Source organism: Trachypithecus francoisi, unplaced genomic scaffold (genome assembly GCF_009764315.1).
Source record: "Trachypithecus francoisi isolate TF-2019V2 unplaced genomic scaffold, Tfra_2.0 Lachesis_group2, whole genome shotgun sequence".
Classification (NCBI taxonomy): domain Eukaryota; kingdom Metazoa; phylum Chordata; class Mammalia; order Primates; family Cercopithecidae; genus Trachypithecus; species Trachypithecus francoisi.
In genome coordinates, this window is record NW_022681465.1 from 131,522,017 (window position 1) to 131,544,426 (window position 22,410).

Below are 22,410 nucleotides of genomic sequence, written 5' to 3' on the forward strand. Positions count from 1 at the left end.
GGCCTCCCAAAGTGCTGGGATTACAGGCTTGAGCCACCGCGCCCGGCCTAGATACACATTTTTAAAAGGTTTTTGAAATTGTGAAAAAAAAAAATAACAAAATGTATTTTAACCATTAAGGATACAGTTCAGTAGTGTTAAGTACTTTCACATTGTTGTGAAACAGATCTCCAGAAGTTTTTCATCTTGCAAAACTAAAATTCAATAGTTTTTAAACAACAACTTCCCATTTCTCCTTTTCCACCTGCTATAAACTATTCTACTTTCTGCTTCTGTGAATTTGACTACTTTAGATACTTCTCATGTAAGTGGATTCATGCAGTATCTTTTTATGATTGGCTTACTTAATATCCTCAAGACTTACTCATGTTGTAGCATGTGCCATGACTTCCTTTTATTTTTATTTTTATTTTTATTTATTTTATTTTATTTTATTTTTTTTTGAGACAGAGTCTTGCTCTGTCGCCCGGCCTGGAGTGTAGTGGCCGGATCTCAGCTCACTGCAAGCTCCGCCTCCCGGGTTTACGCCATTCTCCTGCCTCAGCCTCCCAAGTAGCTGGGACTACAGGCGCCAGCCACCTCGCCCGGCTAGCTTTTTGTATTTTTTAGTAGAGACGGGGTTTCACCGTGTTAGCCAGGATGGTCTCGAACTCCTGACGTCGTGATCCACCCGTCTCGGCCTCCCAAAGTGCTGGGATTACAGGCTTGAGCCACCGCGCCTGGCCTTTTTTTTTTTTTGGAGACAGAGTCTCAGTCTGTCACCCCAGCTGGAGTGCAGTGGCGTGGTCTCTTTTCACTGCAACTTCTGCCTCCTGGGTTCACACAATTTTTGTGCCTCAGCTTCCCAAGTAGCTGGGATTACAGGCATGCACCACCATGCTCCACTAATTTTTGTATTTTTAGTAGAGATAGGGTTTCACCATGTTGGCCAGGCTGGTCTTGAACTCCTGACATCAAGCAGTCTGCCTGCTTCAGGCTCCCAGAATGCTGGGATTACAGGTATGAGCCACCACACCTGGCCTATGATTTCAGCCTTTTTAAGACTGAAAATATTATTTTGTATAATATATTTGTATATCTATATATCTCTGTCTAGCTCACACTTTGTTGTCCTTTCATATGTCAGTAGACACTTGGGTTGCTTCCACTTTCTATCTTTTTGGCTAATATCTCTTTGAGATCCTGCTTACAATTCTTTTGGATATGTACCCAGAAGTGGGATTCCTGGATTGTATTGTAATTCCATTTTTAATTTTTTGTGGTAAAATTTTCTTTTGTATTTAGCTGTTTCATTTTTTCTCAGGTTAAACTTTGACATCGTAACCAGTCTTACAAAGAGATGAAATATGAACCACAATAAGCTTGCTTCAATTTTACCTCTTCTATGATTTAGTCTGCTGCTGTTTGTAAGGCAAGGTAGTTTCTAAAATCATTGGCTCAAAATAAAAAATGAATCTGGGTATTATTTTTTTTTTCTTTTTCCTTTTTCTGTAGAGACACCATCTGGCTATGTTGACCAAGCTGGTCTTGAACTCCTGACCTGAGGCTATCCTCCTGTCTTGGCCTCCCAAAGTGCAGGCATGAGCCACCATTCCTGCTCATGACCTTGTTTTGGTTTGTTTTTGAGACAGGGTCTCTGTCACCCAGGCTGGAGTGCAGTGGTGCAATCATGGCTCAAGCAATTCTCCTACCTCAGCCTCCCAAGTAGCTGTGACTGCAGGCATGTGCCATCACGCCTAGCTAATTTTTATTATTTTTTTAAATTATTTTGAGAATGGAGTCTCACTCTGTCGCCCAGGCTGGAGTGCATGCAGTGGTGCGATATTTTGACTTACTGCAGTCACTGTCTCCCAGGGCCGTTCTCCTGCCACAGCCTCCCCAGTAGCTGGGACTATAGGTGTGCACCACCATGCCTTGCTCATTTTTGTATTTTTAGTAGAGATGGGGTTTTACCATGTTAGCCGGGCTGGTCTTGAACTCCTGACCTCAGGTGATCCACCTGCCTTGGCCTCCCAAAGCGCTGGGATTACAGCCGTGAGCCACTGTGCCCGGCAACACAAAGTAACTATTAAACCCTAGTGTTCTTCCCCCTTAAAAAAATTTTGACACTGGCCAGGTGCAGTGGCTCATGCCTGTAATCCTAATACTTTGGGAGGCCAAGGAGGGCCGATCAGTTGAGGCCAAGAGTTTGAGACCAGCCTGGCCAACATGGCGAAACTCCATCTCTACTAAAAATACAAAAGTTAGCTGGGCATAGTGGCACACACCCACTTGGGAGGCCAAGGCATGAGAATTGCTTGAACCCAGGAGGTGGAGGTTGCAGTGAGCTGAAATCAGGCCACTGCGCTGTAGCCAGGGTAATTAAGCCGTAATACCTGAATTATTTTACATTAGAATCTTTGAGTAGTGGTTAAAGACTGAAAGTGGATAAGGGTTACGAGTCACATTAACACATGCCTTTATGCTGTACAAAGTGGGTAGAGTATCTTATTACTCAACTTTTTGGGAGTATTTGTAGAAAGTTCTTTTGGAAAACTTAAAGCAAGGGATACCAGTCAGCCTTTCATCTAAACACTTGTTCAATAAAATCTTGGTGAGCATTCACATGAGACATAAATGTCTTCCCTTAGGAAAAGCTAAAGCCAAGGTGCTTGCTAAAATACCAGATCCCAGTTCCACTGTAGGAAAGTTTTATGATTTATGTTTTGGGCAGGGCTTAGGGATTTCCACTGCAAACACTCCGAGGAGTTGTGATGTATTTTTTCACAGATTGTACTTGAGGAATTAGGGTTTTATTTTTATTTTTATTTTTTATTTTTTTTTTTGAGATGGAGTCTTGCCCTGTCACCCAGGTTGGAGTGCTGCAGTGCAGTGGCATGATCTCGGCTCACTGCAACCTCAGCCTTCCCCCGAGTAGCTGGGATTACAGGCGTGCACCACCACGCCTGGCTGATTTTTGTACTTTTAGTAGAGATAGGGTTTCACCATGTTGGTCAGGCTAGGAGAAATTAGGGTTTTTAAGGGACTATAGTTTTGTTTCTGCTTTCTATTCTTATTAAGTTTATAGTTTCATAGGTTAGTGGCTCTCAAACATTTTAGCCTAGTTAGAAATCTGTTTTACATCTGGATCCATATATCCTTATATACATATATGAAACATTCATTGCAGTTACAGATATTTACTTCTACTTTTACACTCTGATTTTATTTTAATCATAGTGTGATCCCTGAAATTGATTTCAAAATTAATGTCTCCATCCTTAGTTTGGTAACACTGCCTTAGGTATTATCTGTGTAAGGGTGATAGCATGAGTACTGAGATGAAGCGAAGACATGTGATCCCCATTTCTTAAAGTGATTTATCTTTTTGGTTCTTTGAGGATGTTTTATTATTATTTAGATACATTTTTCTGCTTTGCTGGGCATTCACTACCCACACACAATTACCAGTTTTATTTCCCCGTTTTCCCCCTTTTTGTAGTTTTCACTCATCATTATACAATTAGGTGCTTCTTCCTTATGTTATTAAAAGCATTTAACACTTGGGTATTTTGTATGCTTATGTGGGAACAGCAAAGAATAAAAACAATCCAGTTGCGAAATAGTAACATTCTTACTGAACTTCATAAAGATAAACATATCAGATTCCATTACTTGATATAAACAGCTGTAAAGTAATTGGCTGGGCTATACTTGCATTGAGAGTATGAATTAAATATATGGGAAGGACCCTAAACTCTAGCAAAATTGGCTTGTTGCAGTGGCTCTCGCCTGTAATTCTAGCACTTTGGGAGGCTGAGGCTGGTGGATCACTTGAGGCCAGAAGTTCAAAACCAGCCTGGCCAACATGGTGAAACCCCATCTACTAAAAATATAAAAATTAGCCTGGCGTGATGGCATGCGCCTGTAATCCTAGCTACTCAAGTGGCTGAGACATGAGAATAGCTTGAACCCAGGAGGTGGAGGTTGCAGTGAGCTGAGATTGCGCCACTGCACTCCAGCCTGGGTGACAGTGAGAGTCTGTCTCAAAAAAACAAAACAACCCCCCCACCAAAAAAACCTCTAGTAAATTATTAGGTGTTTTTTGTTTTTGTATTTGTTTTATTTATTTTTATTTTATTTGAGACGGAGTCTCTCTCTGTCGCCAGGCTGGAGTACAGTGGTGCGATCTTGGCTCACTGCGACCTCCGCAGTTCAAGCAGTTCTCCTGCCTCAGCCTCCCGAGTAGTTGGGACTACAGGCACGTGCCACCATGCCCAGCTCATTTTTGTATTTTTAGTAGAGATGGGTTTTCACCATGTTGGCCAGGCTGGTCTCAAACTCCTGACCTCAGGCCTCCCAAAGTGTTGGGATTACAGGCATGAGTCACTGCCCCTGGCCTTTTTTTTTTTTTTTTTTGAGACAAAGTCTTATTCAGTTGCTCAAGCTGGAGTGCAATAGTGCAAACATTGCTCACTGAAGCCTTGACCTCCCGGGCTCAAGCAATCCTCCCACCTCAGCCTCCCAAGTAGCTGGGATCACAGGTACACACCCCCATACCAGGCTAATTTTTCTATTTGTAGAGACATGGAGTCTTCCTGTGTTGCCCAGGCTGGTCTCAAACTCCTGGACTCAAGCAGTTTGCCCACCTCACCCTCTCAAAGTGTTAGGATTACAGACGTGAGCCACTGCCTCAGGCTTTAGGTTATTAGTTTGAAAATAAGATTAAATCACTTACATGAAGCAAATTAAATAAAGTAAATTTTAGCCAAGGAAAATGGCTGCCGTGTATTGACCTATTGATCTTTATCTGAGTCCTTTAAGGTTGAAAATAGTGTTTTATTTTACACATGCAAAAATGAGTTTAGAGGATACAAACAGTTGATAACAGACAGCTGTGAAAATTGACCTCAAACATTAAGGTAAGTATGGTTTAGTTAGTCCTAATAAAAGGAAGGGAGCTGGGTATGGTGGCAGGTGCCTGTAGTTCCAGCTACTCGGGAGGCTGAGGTGAGAGGATTGCTTGAGTTTAGGAGGTTGATGCTGCAGTGATCCATGATTGCACCACTGCATTCCAGCCTGAGTGACAGAGTGAGACTCTGTCTCTATAAAAAAATTTTATAAATCAATAAGAGGAAGGGCACTTCTCTTCATTCAGCTATTGAAACATCATGTGAATGTGTGATGGAGGCAAAATGATGCCTTCTTACGAGTTAGAAAATGTTATTGTTAATGCAAGTAGTGGTATTACATCAAATAAGTCACATTGTTTATGTTGGTTCTACATTAAAACACAAGAAGCACCTCTTTTGTCTTGTCATCTTTTGAAAAAGTGGTTAATGAGCTCTTGTGTACTGTGTAAGAAAGCGTTAAATGTTTAAAGTTACTTTGAGTTAAGTAGTCAGGAAACAAACACTTGGTTACCAGAAGTTAGAATGGAAAAAGCAACTTTCTGTGCAGTCTGATACAATAGGAGGGTACCTTTCCTTTTTGGACTAGCCGAGACCTAATCTTTTCCTACCGTAGGTAAAAAAGCCTTTCCTTTTTATGTTTTGTAAGTATTTGCTGTAAGTTATTGGTTTGTGGTAGCCAAGCTAACAAAGACTTTGGGAAAAAAAGTATTCAGGTGCTAGAATAGTATCTGGTGTATGCTGGCTCTTTGTAAATCCTGCCCACGTTTAGGTTTGTCCACAGCTGTTAGTACCTAATATCAAGAGTTCTTCCTAGCAAAGGTATTCTGAACCTTTTTGGGAGCATAAGGACATTTCTGGCTGGACACGGTGGCTCACATCTGTAATCCCAGCACTTTGGGAGGCTGAGGTGGACAGACTGCTTGAGCTCAGTCATTCAAGACTGGCCTGGACAACATAGTGAAACCCCGTCTCTACAAAAAATACTAAAATTAGCCAGTCATGGTGACATGTGTCTGTGGTCCCAGCTATGTGGGAGGCTGAGATGGGAGGATTGCTTGAGCCTAGGAGGTTAAGGCTGCAGTGAGCTGTGATGGTACCACTGCACTGTACCCTGGATGACCGAGTGAGATCCTGTCTTTTTTTTTTTTTTTTGAGACGGAGTCTCGCTGTGTCGCCCGGGCTGGAGTGCAGTGGCGCGATCTCGGCTCACTGCAAGCTCTGCCTCCCGGGTTCCCGCCATTCTCCCGCCTCAGCCTCCGAGTAGCTGGGACTACAGTCGCCCGCCACCGCGCCCGGCTAGTTTTTTTGTATTTTTAGTAGAGACGGGGTTTCACCGTGTTAGCCAGGAGAGTCTCGATCTCCTGACCTGGTGATCCGCCCGCCTCGGCCTCCCAAAGTGCTGGGATTACAGGCTTGAGCCACCGCGCCCGGCTTTTTTTTAAAACATTTTGGAGAATCTGGACACTGAAGATTTGTAATGTAGAAAAATAGACATATATAGAACATTGGCATCTAGTTTTGCAGGTTCCACGTGACTGACTACCCGAAGCCAATCTTTGGGTTTAGATCTAAGCCCTTTGCCTTACAGGATTGGCATTACAGTTGTATTGCGTTAGATACTGTTGGAATCAAATAGCGCATACAGTCAACATGCTAACATATATAGTGAAATTATTTCGTAGCGTGATTTGATTTTATGTGAAGAAAACTTAGTATAGCAAGTTTATTTTAAGGTTTATTTTAAGGATCAGGTTCTTGGTATTCAGCCCAGGCACGTTAAAACCCTGTTATTTCTTTTTTTCTTTTTCTTTTTCTTTTTTTTTTTTTTTTTGAGACGGAGTCTCGCTATGTCGCCCAGGCTGGAGTGCAGTGGCCGGATCTCAGCGCACTGCAAGCTCTGCCTCCCAGGTTTACGCCATTCTCCTGCCTCAGCCTCCCGAGTAGCTGGGACTACAGGCGCCCGCCACCTCGCCCGGCTAGTTTTTTTTATTTTTTAGTAGAGACGGGGTTTCACCGGGTTAGCCAGGATGGTCTCAATCTGCTGACGTCGTGATCCGCCCGTCTCGGCCTCCCAAAGTCCTGGGATTACAGGCTTGAGCCACCACGCCCGGCCCAAAACACTGTTATTTCTAACTCTATCAAATAAGGTTATTAAAAACTGAGAATTTTAAAGATTTGTATTAGGTGCCGTGGTGTGCAAACAGGGTCTGGACCCGTAACAGAGTTTTCAAATCAGTTTAATGGGTCTGACTAGCCTTAAAACAAATGAAGTAGACCAGAGTAGAAAAGAAATTATGTATCACGGCCGGGCGCGGTGGCTCAAGCCTGTAATCCCAGCACTTTGGGAGGCCGAGACGGGCGGATCATGAGGTCAGGAGATCGAGACCATCCTGGCTAACAGGGTGAAACCCCGTCTCTACTAAAAAATACAAAAAACTAGCCGGGTGAGGTGGCGGGCGCCTGTAGTCCCAGCTACTCGGGAGGCTGAGGCAGGAGAATGGCGTAAACCCGGGAGGCGGAGCTTGCAGTGAGCTGAGATCCGGCCACTGCACTCCAGCCTGGGCGACAGAGCGAGACTCCGTCTCTGAGCTTTTGATGTATTTGCCTGAGCAGAAACTTTTACGACTCTGCCTCTGCTGTGAGCAATATTTGAAACCTTAACCACAGCTTTTTTTTTAAAAAAAAAAAAAAAAAAGAAATTATGTATCATAAAATACACAGTTAAGTACTTGGTGAAACTTAAGTTTGTGTATTTATGTATATATGGATGCATGTATACATTCATAAGTGTTTTTATTGGATTGCAGTGCAAATATATTTCTTAATATGAGATGATTTAAAAAGTTAGAAAGCCACAGCTCTGTAAGTATTTGCTTCAGAAGTAGTTTGAGTATCTGAGTTCTTGATATTTTTGTGTTTTGGGAGACAGAATAGGTAACTAGTTAGGATGCAAGAGTAAAAGAGCAACTTTCTTTGAATCTTCAGTGATTAACCAATAAATTTGAGATGGGATTTTACTCATTAAATAGTTTTGGATAGTTAAGGCTGAATTTGCTTTGTGAAAGTTTTGAAAGCTGTTATAACCAGAGGAAGAAATATATGTGTGTTTCACAAAAGTTGTAGTTGCATTTACTGAAAATGTTGTTTATGGTTCAGTGAATGTAATATATGTGATGCTTAACATAAAGCTGTCTGAGAAAACATTCTTTCTGATTCAATACTGGAAATACCTATTTTAAGTATAGTCAACTATTCTTGCATTGCTTAGGGCAGCTGTTTGTTTTTACCAAAAATATAGGACCTAAAGAAATGAAGGTCTCTGGACTTTTGGGGGAAGAGATAGTAGATTTTTGTGTTCTTGTTTTTTAATATGAAGTCGTTTTCGGGAAAGGTTATGTAAATAAGCATCAGGTGTTGTTTACGTTTAAGAAATTGAATTATAGATGTTAACGTAATGTCTTCTTTTTTTCTTCCATTTCTTTCAAAGGTTTGGGCCCCATGGTATCCCTGTGACAGTATTTCCCAAAAGGGAATATAAGGATAAACCAGAAGCCATGCAGCTCCAAAGTAATACATTCCAAGAAGGGACAGAAGTCAAGTGTGAAGCAAATGGTGCTGTTCCTGATGACCCTTCTCCTGTCCCGCATCCCGAGCTGAGTTTGGCTGAAAGCCTGTGGACTTCCAAACCACCACCTCTCTTCCATGAAGGAGCACCTTATCCTCCCCCTTTGTTTATCAGGGACACATATAACCAATCAATACCTCAGCCACCTCCTCGGAAAATTAAGCGACCCAAACGAAAAATGTACAGGGAAGAACCCACTTCAATAATGAATGCTATTAAACTACGACCCAGGCAAGTTCTGTGTGATAAATGTAAAAACAGTGTTGTTGCTGAAAAAAAGGAAATTAGAAAAGGTAGTAGTGCAAGTGACTCTTCTAAATATGAAGATAAAAAACGGAGAAATGAAAGTGTAACTACTGTGAACAAAAAACTGAAAACTGACCATAAAGTGGATGGGAAAAACCAAAATGAAAGCCAGAAAAGAAATGCTGTGGTTAAGGTTTCAAATATTGCTCACAGCAGAGGCAGAGTCGTAAAAGTTTCTGCTCAGGCAAATACATCAAAAGCTCAGTTAAGTACTAAAAAAGTTCTCCAGAGTAAGAACATGGATCATGTGAAAGCTCGGGAAGTGTTAAAAATTGCCAAAGAAAAGGCACAAAAGAAGCAAAATGAAACCTCTACTTCCAAAAATGCACATTCAAAAGTCCATTTCACACGTCGATACCAGAATCCTAGCTCAGGTTCCCTTCCACCCCGGGTTCGTTTAAAACCACAGAGGTACAGGAATGAAGAAAATGACTCTTCTCTGAAGACAGGACTTGAGAAAATGCGGAGTGGCAAGATGGCACCCAAGCCCCAGTCTCGCTGCACCTCTACCCGCTCAGCAGGTGAGGCCCCTTCAGAAAATCAGAGTCCCTCAAAAGGCCCTGAAGAGGCCAGCAGTGAGGTTCAGGACACAAATGAAGTGCATGTGCCTGGTGAGCAGGATGAACCACAGACATTGGGCAAAAAGGGCAGCAAAAACAATATCTCTGTTTATATGACCCTAAATCAAAAGAAATCTGACTCCTCCAGTGCTTCAGTGTGTAGCATTGATAGCACAGATGATTTGAAATCTTCCAACTCTGAGTGTAGTTCTTCTGAAAGCTTTGATTTTCCTCCAGGCAGTATGCATGCACCTTCCACCTCCTCCACTTCCTCCTCTTCAAAGGAAGAGAAAAAGCTCAGTAATTCCTTGAAAATGAAAGTCTTTTCCAAAAACGTCTCTAAATGCGTCACACCAGATGGCAGGACCATATGTGTAGGGGACATTGTTTGGGCCAAGATATATGGCTTCCCTTGGTGGCCAGCCCGTATTCTTACTATAACTGTGAGCCGGAAAGATAACGGCCTTTTAGTCCGACAGGAGGCCCGTATTTCATGGTTTGGGTCTCCAACAACATCTTTCCTTGCTCTTTCACAACTCTCCCCCTTTTTAGAAAACTTCCAGTCACGCTTTAATAAGAAGAGAAAGGGCCTGTATCGCAAGGCTATCACAGAGGCAGCTAAGGCTGCCAAGCAGCTGACCCCCGAAGTGCGGGCTTTGTTGACACAGTTTGAAACGTGAACATGGACAGTAAGGTAGGCAAGACCATTGGAAGTCACCACAGATTTTCTAGTCTAGTTAGGAATAATTTCTACAAAATAGCTTGGCCAGATTGGAGAGAAAAGTTGCACTCAGTTGGCTGGCTTTTTAATACTTACCTTATAGCCATTTTTAGACTGAGAAGCTTAAACTGAACATGTAATCAAATTTTGTGTTAAGGAAATGAGATTTTAGCAGTATTTTTCAGTTTTGAAGTTCAAAACCATCCCAAGGCATAGGAGCCATAGCCTCAACTGAAATTGAATTTTTGTAGGGACTGTTAATTGCCATTTGTACCTAATACTGTATATATACACATATATATACATATATATATATATGAAATATAGCCTGTCACTGTGTGACACAGGTTGCATATTTGGGATTGCAGTAAGGGCTTGGTGAGCTGGGGGAATAGTGTGGATATTTAATGACTACTTGTTTTTAAAATAATGAACACAGCCTTCTTATGCGCATAATGGTGTAAAAGTTAGATGGTTAGGTGTTTGACAAACAGATGCTTGCTATTCAGTTACAGACTGGGGAAATAGCCCAGTGTTTGGGATTAAAACTGTCAAGACTGGATAGGTGTTAGTCATCACTGTCTTTTCGTCCGGTGGGGATTTAATAAATACTTTCAAGCTTCTGGTTTGGGAGTTTAGATAGGTTTGATTTGGATGTGTAAATAGTTGATCGCTAAATTTGGTCAGATTTCTCCTGACTGGCTGTTCCTAAATTCTTAGGATATGTCCCAGTAAAATTACACTTTGTGAATTAATTGTCGTATGTGTAATTGTTGCATTTTGGATGTACCTAATTTGATAATTAAAACAAAATAATTTCCGTTTAAGGTATCTGTTTGCAGGTCAGAAAATGAGAAAATGTAATTGTGTAATGCTTTGAAATGTAAAAAAAAAAAAAACAAACAAAAAAACTAAATAAAATCAACTAAATCCAAATTATTTGTGTGTGTTTCTCAAAAAGCTTTGAAAAATTTCAAGATGGTAGAAAATTATTCTTTGTAAGAGTGTTTAGAAGGGATGAAAAATCAAACTTTTATTTTGCTATTTGCCCTATCAGGGAGTATATTATCTGAGATAAGAAAACTTCAAATAATGAGAGATGAATCAGTATATTCTCAAAATAAGATTTTATAGTATAGAGGTTTGATAATGCTTTTAGATTTGATACCCCCTTCCTGCCAATTTCTCATAAATGTGTGAATTTTAATTTTTAGCCTTAATATTTCATCACATGCTTCCTTTTTTTACATTTGGGTAATTACAACTGGTCTCTTCTGTTTGGTTTTCTGCCTCATGTATCACTGCTTTTGGGGCTAGTAACTTAGCTTACTATTTTTCTACATGGTCCATCTGTCCCTAAGATTTGATTTCTTATTTTCCATTTTTAGCTTTGTATTAGTAGTGAGAAATATATCTGATTTGCTGTGGAGGCAAGTTTATCTCAAGATTTTTAAAGTTGCTTTCGTACGTTTTGTGTCTTAACAACTTTTGGGTATCTAATTTCAGTACTTTTAGAAATTTAAAAGTGTTAGCAGTTTTTGTGGATTTCTAAATCCAATTTGAAATAGTTATGGAACGCATAATGAAAAGATTAATGGAGGTTGAAAATCAACAGTCTTGTCAGCTTTCTTAAGGTTATGAACTGGTTACGAATTTCTGCAAAAGCAAGTGGAATTTCTTCTGGGGAACTCAATGCTTTTTGATTATTATAAACACACAATTTAAAAACATGTTTCACTTGAGTAGAACATATTCTTTCCTGCAAACAGAAACAACTATACTTAAAAAATTCTTTGATTGAAATTCACAGTGTGGTTGAGAAGTTATAAGGAACTATCCTAAAAGATTTTCCAAGTATTTGTTTCAGATTAATGAACTTGTTAATTCAGGTGTTTTTAAAAGTTTGAAATCTAAAGTTCAGAAAGACTTAAAAGTCACCAAAACATGTAATTCCAAGGCTGTGTGTAATGATCCGGGTGAGTTTTATCTTAACAGTGGTTTGAAGTGGACATTACTAATATGGTCAAGTGCTTGGTAAATGTGCTCTTGTGGCATAAACCAAATTTGATTTGTTTCAGAAGCCATGGGGAGAGAGAAGAAAGAAAAAGAAATCATGATTGTTGAATATAAAAATAACATTCAGTTTTGTAGAACACACCTTTGAGGAAAAGGTTGAGCGTATCACAAATGATATTATGCCAAATGACCCCTTCGCTTTAAATTGGCAGTCTGGCATATTTCATTTGTAGTGTCAGTAGGGAAGCAAGTTTTAAAGAATCTCTCTAATCTTAAATGTGTATTCTAAACTCTAATAGCTGAATATTAAAAACCTTTATTCCAATGGAAATGTCTTAGATACATTTGTCCAGTATCTACTGCAGATGGAGATATAGTTGAATTGGGTAGTTATAGCCACTTTATATTTCTCTATGAAACGATAAAAGGCACTTATTCTTGATATGGAGATAACAGAAGTGGGTATTTTTTTCCCCTTTGCAGTGGGAGTAAACTGGCTTAGACCAAATCTGCGGCTTAAGTAAGTCGTGGCTAAAACAAAGGATTGGCAAGGGGAGAAACCAAGTGAAGGAAGAGTTGTGAAAGCTAAGAATATCTATTTCTGGAAATTCTCAGAAATGTAAAGCATCAGAGTATTTTTCCCTTTTTACTTTCTAGAATTTATAGACCAGGAAGCTGACTAATCATTTGGAAGGAACATCCATTCAACTCTCATTTACAGATGTGGAACCAAAGACCACAAACAATTATCTGTGAGAGGCCAGGTGCGGTGGCTCATTCCCATATTCCTTGAAGTTTGGAAGGTCAAGGTGGGATGATTGCTTGAGGCCCGGAGTTTGAGACCAGTCTGGACAACATAGACCCCTGTCCCCCCTGACATCTCTGCAGAAAAATAAAAACTTAGCCTGGCATGGTGGTGCACACCTATAGTCCCAGCTATTTGCCTGTATCCTAGCTACTTGGGAGGCTAAGATGGCTTGAGCTCAGGAGTTAGAGGCTGCAGTGAGCTGTGATCACACCACTGCACTCTGGTCTAGGCAAGAGTGAGACCCTGTCTCTGAAAAAAACCCTATGTATCAGTGAGGTAGCGAGAGTGGGATTCATTAGTCTGAAGCCTTTTTGTATGACTTAGTGGTGTGTCCCTAGATGGCTTTGATGGGGAAAAAATCTGTAAATAGTAACTGTAGATTGGTACTAAGTTGAAAAAGCAGGAATTTTGATGTGATAACAGACTGGAGGCAAAGAACAGGGAACTGATACTAAAATCAACTAAATGAATAGATCTTCATTAGTGAGCCTGAGTATCTAAATTGCAAAATATTAAATTGAGTTACACTCCTATTTAAGCAGGTTGTACTTTTCTAAAAATTGGTTATGTTGAAAAGGTCACAAGTCTGTAGAAGAACTGAATTGGGAATTGGAAATACCTTAAGTCTATAATTTGTATCTAAAATTAGGTTTTCCCTTTGAAGCTGTGAATTTTCTATGGTCTGTGCTGCATGCTTTCACTTTTATTAGTACTTACAGCTGAAGAGATGGGCAGATGTCTAGAAAAATTAATGTTTTGATTCATGAATTTGTGCCTAGTGATGGCCTCCAATAGGGAATTTTCCAGAGAGAATGAAGACTCATTTTCTAAGTTGAGGCAAATGTAGTTTTTGTTTTGGTATTGTTCTTATATTACAGCTATTAAAACAATCTCTTAAAAAATGCCAGATATGGCCGGGCATGGTGGCTCATGCTTCTAATCCCAGCACTTTGGGAGGCTGAGGCAGGTGGATCACCTGAGGTCAGGAGTTCAAGACTAGCCTGGCCAACATGGCAAAAACCCTGTCTCTACTAAACCCTGTCTCTACTAAAAACACAAAAATTAGCTGCGCATGGTGGCATATGCCTGTAATCCCAGCTACTTGGGAGGCTGAGTCAGGAGAATTGCTTGAACCCAGGAGGCGGAGGTTGCACTCCAACCTGGGTGACAGAGTGAGACTCTGTCTCAAAAAACAAAACAAAACAAAAAACATGCTGGATGTAAGGGAATTCAGAAACAGGATGCTATGCCAATTTCCAGGAGAAAGTAAAACAGTGAGGGTGCATTAGTTACCTTTACCTGGTTCTGATTTAGTTAATAGGCCCTTCATATTCCAGATATACAGTTTGTGTAGATTTACTATATTCCTTCATTCAACAAATGAACAGGATTAAAAAAATGAAAGCATTAGCTAATAGTAATATGTTTTGTTGTGCCATTTTCAGTGAAGGAATAGGAAGTTTAAAGTCACAGTGATATAGCTGATCTGTATATTTTTAGTTTTCCAGGGTATTTTGGTGTCATTACCATGGATAATTGACACTAACATAAGATAAACAACTCTTTGTCTTATCTTTACTCAAGTAAGAGACCTAACATTTATAGATCCAAACAGGTTTTTTTTTTTGCCTTTCCTTGTGGCATTGTGTGGAAATCACTTTCTCCTTGTTATATTAATGGAGCACTGTGATTTTTTTGTGTGGTATTTGAAAAATTGTGGTTAAATAGATGTAAAGTTTATCATCTTAATCATTTTTAATTATACAGTTCTGTGGCATTAAATACATTCACAGTGTTGTTCAACCATCACCACCTTCCATCTGTAATTTGGTTTTGATAGAAATCTTTTAAATCTGGGATGGCATTTTCTAGACGGTGTTGGAAATTAAGTTACAAGAGTGTTTTCCTTGGTCAGTGGTGTGATTGGAATATGCTGCTGGCATTTTCCCACTTCCAGGATTCCTTCCTGATCAATCTGTAGTCCTACACAAGGAAATGACAGTAGCTTACAATGCTAATCGGTGCCCCCCCCAACTTTTTTTTTTGAGATAGGGTCGCACTCTGTCGTCCAGCCTGGAATGCAGTTGCGAGATCACATCCTTGACTTCCTGGGGTCACACAGTTCTCCCACCTCAAGTCCCCTACCCCCACCATAGCTGGGACTACAGGTGCGTGTCACCATGCCCGGCTAATTTTAAAAAAATGTTTAGTAGAGACAAAGTCTCCCTTTGTTGCCCTGGCTGGTCTCAAACTCCTGGGCTCAAGTGATCCTCTCGTCTTGGCCCCCAGCAAAGTGCTGGGATTATAGGCATGAGCCACCGTGCTCGGCCAGTGTCTCCATTTTTAAGAACTGTAACTGCCAAAATTTTAGGTGAATTAATGTGACTGTACTTACCGAGTAGTTAGTTGGTTTTGGTTAAAACTGTTCCCTTCCAGTAACGTAAACTTTTATATCAAGGCATATTTGTTTTCCATTAACTTTACTGACATAAAAAGTGGAAAAAGCAAGTAAATTTCAAAAAATAGTATATATATTATTAAAATATGGCAAAAACTGTGATGGTATATAAAACTTGGAAAGTGGTTTAATTCCATTACTAATTTAAATGATTTCCATATTCAAAATTGACAAAATATTTATGAGACTGAACATGGTGGCTCATGCCTATAGTCCCAGCTACTCCAGAGGCTGAGGCAGGAAGATGGGGTTCCACCATGTTGGCCAGGCTGGTCTCAACTCCTGACCTCAGGTAATCCGCCTGCCTCGGCCTCCCAAAGTGCTGGGATTATAGGTGTGAGCTGCTGCGCCCAGCCCATAAAGCTTTGATGTTAAAAACAGACCAATTGCAAACTCGGTTTAAAGGTGAATTAAATATATATATATTTATATATTTTGAGACAAGGTCTCACTCTTGCCCAAGCTAGACTGTAGGGGTATAATCATGACTCACTGCAGCCTCAACCTCCTAGGCTCAGGCGATCCTCCTACCTCAGCCTCTTAGCTGGGGCCACAGATACATACCATCACACCTGACTAATTTAAAAAAATTATTTGTAGAGACAGGGTCTCACTATGTTGCCCAGGCTGGTCTTGAATTCCTGGGCTCAAACAGTAACTTCCGCCTTGGCCTCCCAAAGTGGTGGGGTTACAGGTATGAGCCAGTGCACCCAGCTAAATATTGTTTCTTCACATTTCTGATATTCTGGCCAGGTGTGGTGGCTCACGTCTGTAATCTCAGCACTTTGGGAGGCTGAAGCGGGTGGATCATGAGGTCAGGAGTTCGAGACCAACCTGGCCAACATGGTGAAACCCCGTCTCTACTAAAAATACAAAAATTAGCTGGGTGTGGTGGCGCGTGTCTATAATCCCAGCTACTCAGGAGGCTGAGGCAGGAGAACTGCTTGAACCTGACTCGGGAGGCGGAGCTTGCAGTGAGCCGAGATCATGCCATTGCACTCCAGCCTGGGCAACAAGAGTGAAACTGTCTAAAAAAAGAAAAAAGTTGAAAACAGTCATTATTTAAATATGGAAGTTTCTTTGTATCGTAAGAATATGACGGTTATAAAGGCTGGGTGCGGTGGCCCACATCTGTAATCCCAGCACTTTGGGAGGCCGAGGCAGGCGGATCACCTGAGGTCAGGAGTTCGAGACCAGCCTGGCCAACAAGGGGAAACACCATCTCTACTAAAAATACAAAAATGAGCCGGGTGTGGTGGCAGGTGCCTGTAGTCCCAGCTACTCGGGAGGCTGAGGCAGTAGAATGGCGTGAACCCAGTAGGCAAAGGTTGCAGTGAACCAGGATCACGCCACTGCATTCCAGCATGGGTGACAGCACGAGACTTCATCTCAAAAAAAGAGAATGTGACATGTGACAGCCGGGCGTGGTGACTCACGCCTGTTAATCCCAGCACTCTGGGAGGCCGAGGTAGGCAGATCACAAGGTGAGGAGTTCGAGATCAGCCTGACCAACGTGGTGAAACCCTGTCTCTACTAAAAATGCAAAAATTAGATGGGTGTGCTGGTGCGCACCTGTAATCCCAGCTACTAAGGAGGCTGACGCAAGAGAATCGCTTGAACCCGGGAGGCAGAGGTTGCAGTGAGCCGAGATCGTGCCATTGCACTCCAACCTGAGTGGCAGAGCGAGACTCCATCTCAAAAAAACAAAAAAACAAAAAAACAAAAAGTTGGCAGTTACTTCCTTATACGGCCTGGAAATCTGAGTCTTAACCAGAAACCATCATTAAAACATCTCATAACTTTTTCTATCCTGGTTGTCAGTATCGACAAGGAAAAGCCAAGTACTATATAACTGAAGTGTTAGCCTGTTATGATCACACTTTTTTCCTCTTCTCAAATAAAAACCTTGTAATTATAATGCATATCAGGGGCTGAGCGCAGTGGCTCACGCCTATAATCCTAGCACTTTGGGAGGCCAAAGCCGCTGGATCACCTGAGGTCAGGAGTTCAAGACCAGCCTGGCCAACATGGCAAAACCCTGTCTCTACTAAAAATACAAAAATTAGCTGAGCGTGGTGGCGGATTACTCAGCTACTCAGAAGGCTGAGGCAGGAGAATCACTTGAACCCAGGAGGCAGGGGTTGCAGTGAACCAAGATTGTGCCACTGCACTCCAGCCTGGGTAACAGAGCGAAACTCCATCTCAAAAAAAATAAATAAAATGCGTATCAGGTTTTAGCAAGGGCTTCTTGTTTTTTTCTTTTGTTTTGCTTTTTACTATTTAAGGTAATTTTGTACCCCACAGTGTCCCTCATTTAGATTCACTTAAAAGCTATTGAAAAAGCCTAGGAGTGTCAGGTAAAATATGATGGAATTTTTTTATTGCCTGTGGAAAAATTTTTTGTAATGTGAGAATGTCATCGAGTTGAGTGTAAAAGATAGAAATGGATACTCAGGAATATATATATGACTTGCCAGTGATGCAGGTGAGTTTAAGCATTCATTAACATTTTTAGGACCAAGCGCCTTGGCTCATGCCTATAATCCTAGCACTTTGGGAGACTGAGGCAGGAGGATCATTTGAGTCCAGGAGTTTGAGACCAGCATGTGCAACATGGTGCAACTCTGTCTCTACAAAAAATACGAAAAAATAAGGTGGGCTTGGTGGTGCGTGGCTGTAGTCCCAGCTACTTGGGAGGCTGAGGTGGGAGGACCACTTTAGCCTTGGAGGCTGAGGCTGCTGTTAGACATGATTGTGCCACTGCACTCTAGCCGGGCGACAGAGTGAGACCCTGTCTCAAAAAAACACAAAAAAGATTTTTGCAACAGTAGTCATTAATAGCAGGCTTTTATTGAGCAAAGAACCATTCCCTTTCACTTTTCAGGCACATGGCTCAAAGTACAAGCTCTTGAGCCAGATTTGCTGGATTCAAAGCCTGACTTGGATCAGCCACTTACAAACTATGTGATCTTAGGCAGGTTACTCCCAATATCATCACCTATGAAATAGGGAGAATAATAGTATCTCCTCATAAGGTAATTGTGAGAATTTAAAAGAATATTTAAGGCCGGGCGCGGTGGCTCAAGCCTGTAATCCCAGCACTTTGGGAGGCCGAGACGGGCGGATCACGAGGTCAGGAGATCGAGACCATCCTGGCTAGCACGGTGAAACCCTGTCTCTACTAAAAAAATACAAAAAATTAGCCGGGCGAGGTGGCGGGCGCCTGTAGTCCTAGCTACTCAGGAGGCTGAGGCAGGAGAATGGCGAGAACCCGGGAGGCGGAGCTTGCAGTGAGCTGAGATCCGGCCACTGCACTCCAGCCTGGGCGACAGAGCAAGACACCGTCTCAAAAAAAAGAAAAAAAGAATATTTAAAGCAATAAAAAAATTTCTTGCATGAGGCTGTGTAAATACTTGCTATCATTACTACCACTGCAATCACTTTGTGTTGCACAGTCAATTCTGGTAGCTTTTGATACTATCATTCTGCAGCATATACTCAGTATAAGTGAAAATATGTTATAACAATATTATTCGTACCTGAAAATTTCGAGAATCATAGTATGATTATTCACAAATCTCTGGAAGTAGCATGAACTCACTGGTTTTAATAGGCATTTGTAGAGGTTAACTGAATCGAAGGTCATGAGGATAATGGTTAAAGGAGACCTGTGTTAACATATTTCAACTCTTGCCCCATTCATTTATTTAACACACAAATGTCAGTGATCTGGTACTCACTTTCCTATTTTCCTCTCCCTTATGCCAAGCACAGGGCCTGGCATGGGGAGAAATGATTGTCTTCTTGTGAATGAATGGTGAGCAATTCTGGTTCAGACACGTCCTAATGACCGATGACCATCTCAGATGCCCTGCACATCCTGAATCCTTTCCATGACACATGAGAAGTATCTGAGCTGGAAGGGCTCAATGTAGTGGAGGTCTTATTAGGAGAACTTCACAAATGTGCTAGAACTACAAAGCCACATTTGTCAGCTTTTGGGTAAATTAGCTGAATTGCATAGATGCCGTGTTTCCCTGGGACCATAGCATTTTACTGTTTTAATGTTTTGCAGTATGGTGAAAAAGGATTTGAACATTTTCATTTTTATTGCTGCTTGTATGATTGAGTAGATTTGTCTCCTCTTTCTAGGAGGGAAATGCCACACATTCCGAGGCCTTGATCTGTGTGTGGTGTGGCCACATTTTCCCGAGGATAGTCATTTTTACCCATGGCTCATTTTGGGGATGTTCTTAATCACAATTCTGTCATCTCCCGCAACAGTTTAGTTTTTAGCAAGGAATCTGGCTGGGAGTGGCACATCTTGGTGTGCGTCCTGGTATACTGGGAATAAGGACGTTCAGTTTGTCTAAAACTCTAGTGAAAGAGCTGGTTAGAAAAATAGCACTAAGGTGAGAAAGCCAGAAGGGCTATTGTAAGAGGAGACACTGTTGATGCTTTTCCTGATTGTTCATGTTGCATCATGCTTTACTGTATTAAGAAAATTCATTTGGAGTGTTCAGTGAGAACAGGTACGTGTCAATGCTCTTAAGGTTTTAGTTTTTAATTGTGGGCTTTCTTTAAGAACATAAGCTCTACTTCTTTCGTGCACACTAAGAGGGAGATTGAGGGTTACCCTGTTCTGATTTGCCCTGTTACAGTTCTGCTGCTTCCCAAGAATAGTTGCCATTGTTGCATGTAAACTTTTCTCTCAAAGGACAAAATAAGTAATTTCCGATGAAATTGCCGCCTTTTCATAGGTCACTCCCTCCACTTACTGCGTCACAGCGGGGTCTCCTTGGCTCTTCCTAATGGATATCCTGTACTAGTGGTAAATTTCTAAAGAAAAGCCTCGAGACCCTAAAACATTGAGGGGAAGATTATCTTAAACATTAGCACAAAAGACTCACAGGCCAGGCACTGTGGACCAGGGACTGGCTTGTTAATATTTTGGCATTTCAGGGGGTTGCAGGTGAGGAATTGCGCAGGGAAAGATGAGATCATTCTTTGATACATCTTGACTCTCCTTGCTTAAAGTTGAAAAGGAGATTCTTTAGAATGATTGCTGAAACCTAACAAGTTTTACTTGTAGAGGGAGAAGTTCAAAAGATAATTTCTTTAGTGCACTCAGATTCCCTTATTGTGTGATTGCTGTTGGGTTATAGTTGATAGTATATTAAGTTTTTCCATGAACAAAAGGATAAATACCTCATTATTAAATCTCACCTAAAAAATTATTTTCCCCTGAGTTAAAATTCAGAGGGAATTATTTTTCTAGATCAGGTATATACAAAATCTTTTCAATGAGTCAGAAAAGCCTTTTATAAGGTTTTCATTATATACTGCTGCTTCTAATTTTAACTTAGGATTAAAAAAAACAATTATTATAAAGACTAGATGTTATCTAACTAATGATCCCAGAGTTGACTACGTTGATGTGATAGGTGAATTGTTTTTTATAGTTAGGAAAGTAAGCAAACAAGCAAATATGTTTAAAAATTAGGCTTAAGATAGGAGTCCTTCATTTAAATTATGCTTAGTATTTGAAGTCTGTTTTGAAAGCTTAAGTGTCATAAAAAAGCTTATCTTGTTATAACTGTTATTTCAATGAGGTATTACCTCACACAGTAAATTTAGGTCCTGAATAGTGTGCAAGTGCGGTTATTGGGATTAAAGTGGAAAGGGGTTCAGGCAGTGCTTGGTCATTTTGCTAAAAAGGGTCAAAAGAGGCTCGGTGTGGTGGCTCATGCCTATAATCCCAGCACTTTGGGAGGCCAAGGTGAGTGGATCACCGGAGGTCAGGAGTTTGAGACCAGGCTGGCTAAAATGGTGAAACCCTATCTCTACTAAAAATATTAAAAAATTGCCAGGTGTGGCAGGCGCCTATAATCACAGCTACTTGGAAGACTGAGGCAGGAGAATCACTTGAACCTGGGAAGTGGAGGTTGCAGTGAGCCAAGATCACGCCACTGCACTCCAGCCTGGGTGACAAGAGTGAGACTCTGTCTCAAAAAAAAAAAAAAAAGTCATTGAGCTCATTAATTATATAGTGTGGGCCGGGCGTGGTGGCTCAAGCCTGTAATCCCAGCACTTTGGGAGGCCGAGACGGGTGGATCACGAGGTCAGGAGATCGAGACCATCCTGGTCTACACGGTGAAACCCCGTCTCTACTAAAAAAATACAAAAAACTAGCCGGGCGAGATGGCGGGCGCCTGTAGTCCCAGCTACTCGGGAGGCTGAGGCAGGAGAATGGCGTAAACCCGGGAGGCGGAGCTTGCAGTGAGCCAAGATCGCGCCACTGCACTCCAGCCTGGGCGACAGGGCGAGACTCCGTCTCAAAAAAAAAAAAAAAAAAAAAATTATATAGTGTGGACAGGGATGACAGGTTCAGCCTTATCTTTGAATACTGACTGAGAAGATCAGGACTTCTTCAGCACTAGGCTAATGTGAGATTAGTAAGAAATTTTTGTTAGGAACACCCAGTGTGAGTTAGCATTTCCCCTTTCATTTGTAAGTTTGCTTGGAGGGCAGAATCTTGGTGTGCCCCATGGCATCTTGCTGCGGATTTGACTTGAGCCGGAGAGTGCCCTCTCTGGGCCAAGGCTGTTGTGTCTACACGGCTCTTAAGTCTGTTTTCATTTAGTACCAAAGCTTCTCTTTCTGTGAAGCCAGCAAGTTATCCAGAATAAATTTGTTATGAAAATTCACCTGAATTTTGGTCTTATTTTAAAACTATTTTTGGTAAAATGGATGGATTAAAAAAACTCGAATGCTTTATTTTTGTTAACTTGGTTTTTTCTACCATAGGTCTCAACAAATGGCAGCTATTACATCAGACAGTGACGAGTCCTGCTGCTCCCTTACAGTGTCTGACAGACCACTGTGGATTCAGACTGGGAGCATTGAAGTTAACAGTGAAACGGGCAGGTCTGTCTGTTTTAAGCCCTGCCACAAAGTGAAGAGGGCATCATGTCATCACTTAATCATTCCTGAAGTAGATTAGGCTAGACTTAAAAGAATTCAT

The 22,410-nt window shown here is 41.2% G+C and overlaps 1 protein-coding gene across 17 annotated transcripts in view; it reads left to right on the top strand.

The window, feature by feature from the left end:
• The window catches only part of PWWP2A (PWWP domain containing 2A), a 67,356-nt gene that overhangs the window by 22,417 nt on the left and 22,529 nt on the right, over positions 1-22,410 (top strand). For 6 of the 17 annotated variants that reach the window (XM_033180401.1, XM_033180410.1, XM_033180409.1 and 3 more), the window contains one exon: positions 8,380-12,215. In XM_033180401.1, the coding sequence (XP_033036292.1) occupies positions 8,380-10,063 (1,684 nt within the window). In that variant the 3' untranslated portion in view covers positions 10,064-12,215. Of the gene's footprint in view, positions 1-8,379; positions 12,216-12,777; positions 12,990-22,193; positions 22,314-22,410 lie in introns of those variants that run through there. The other 11 variants (XR_004429957.1, XM_033180413.1, XM_033180416.1 and 8 more) reach the window with 6 other exon arrangements.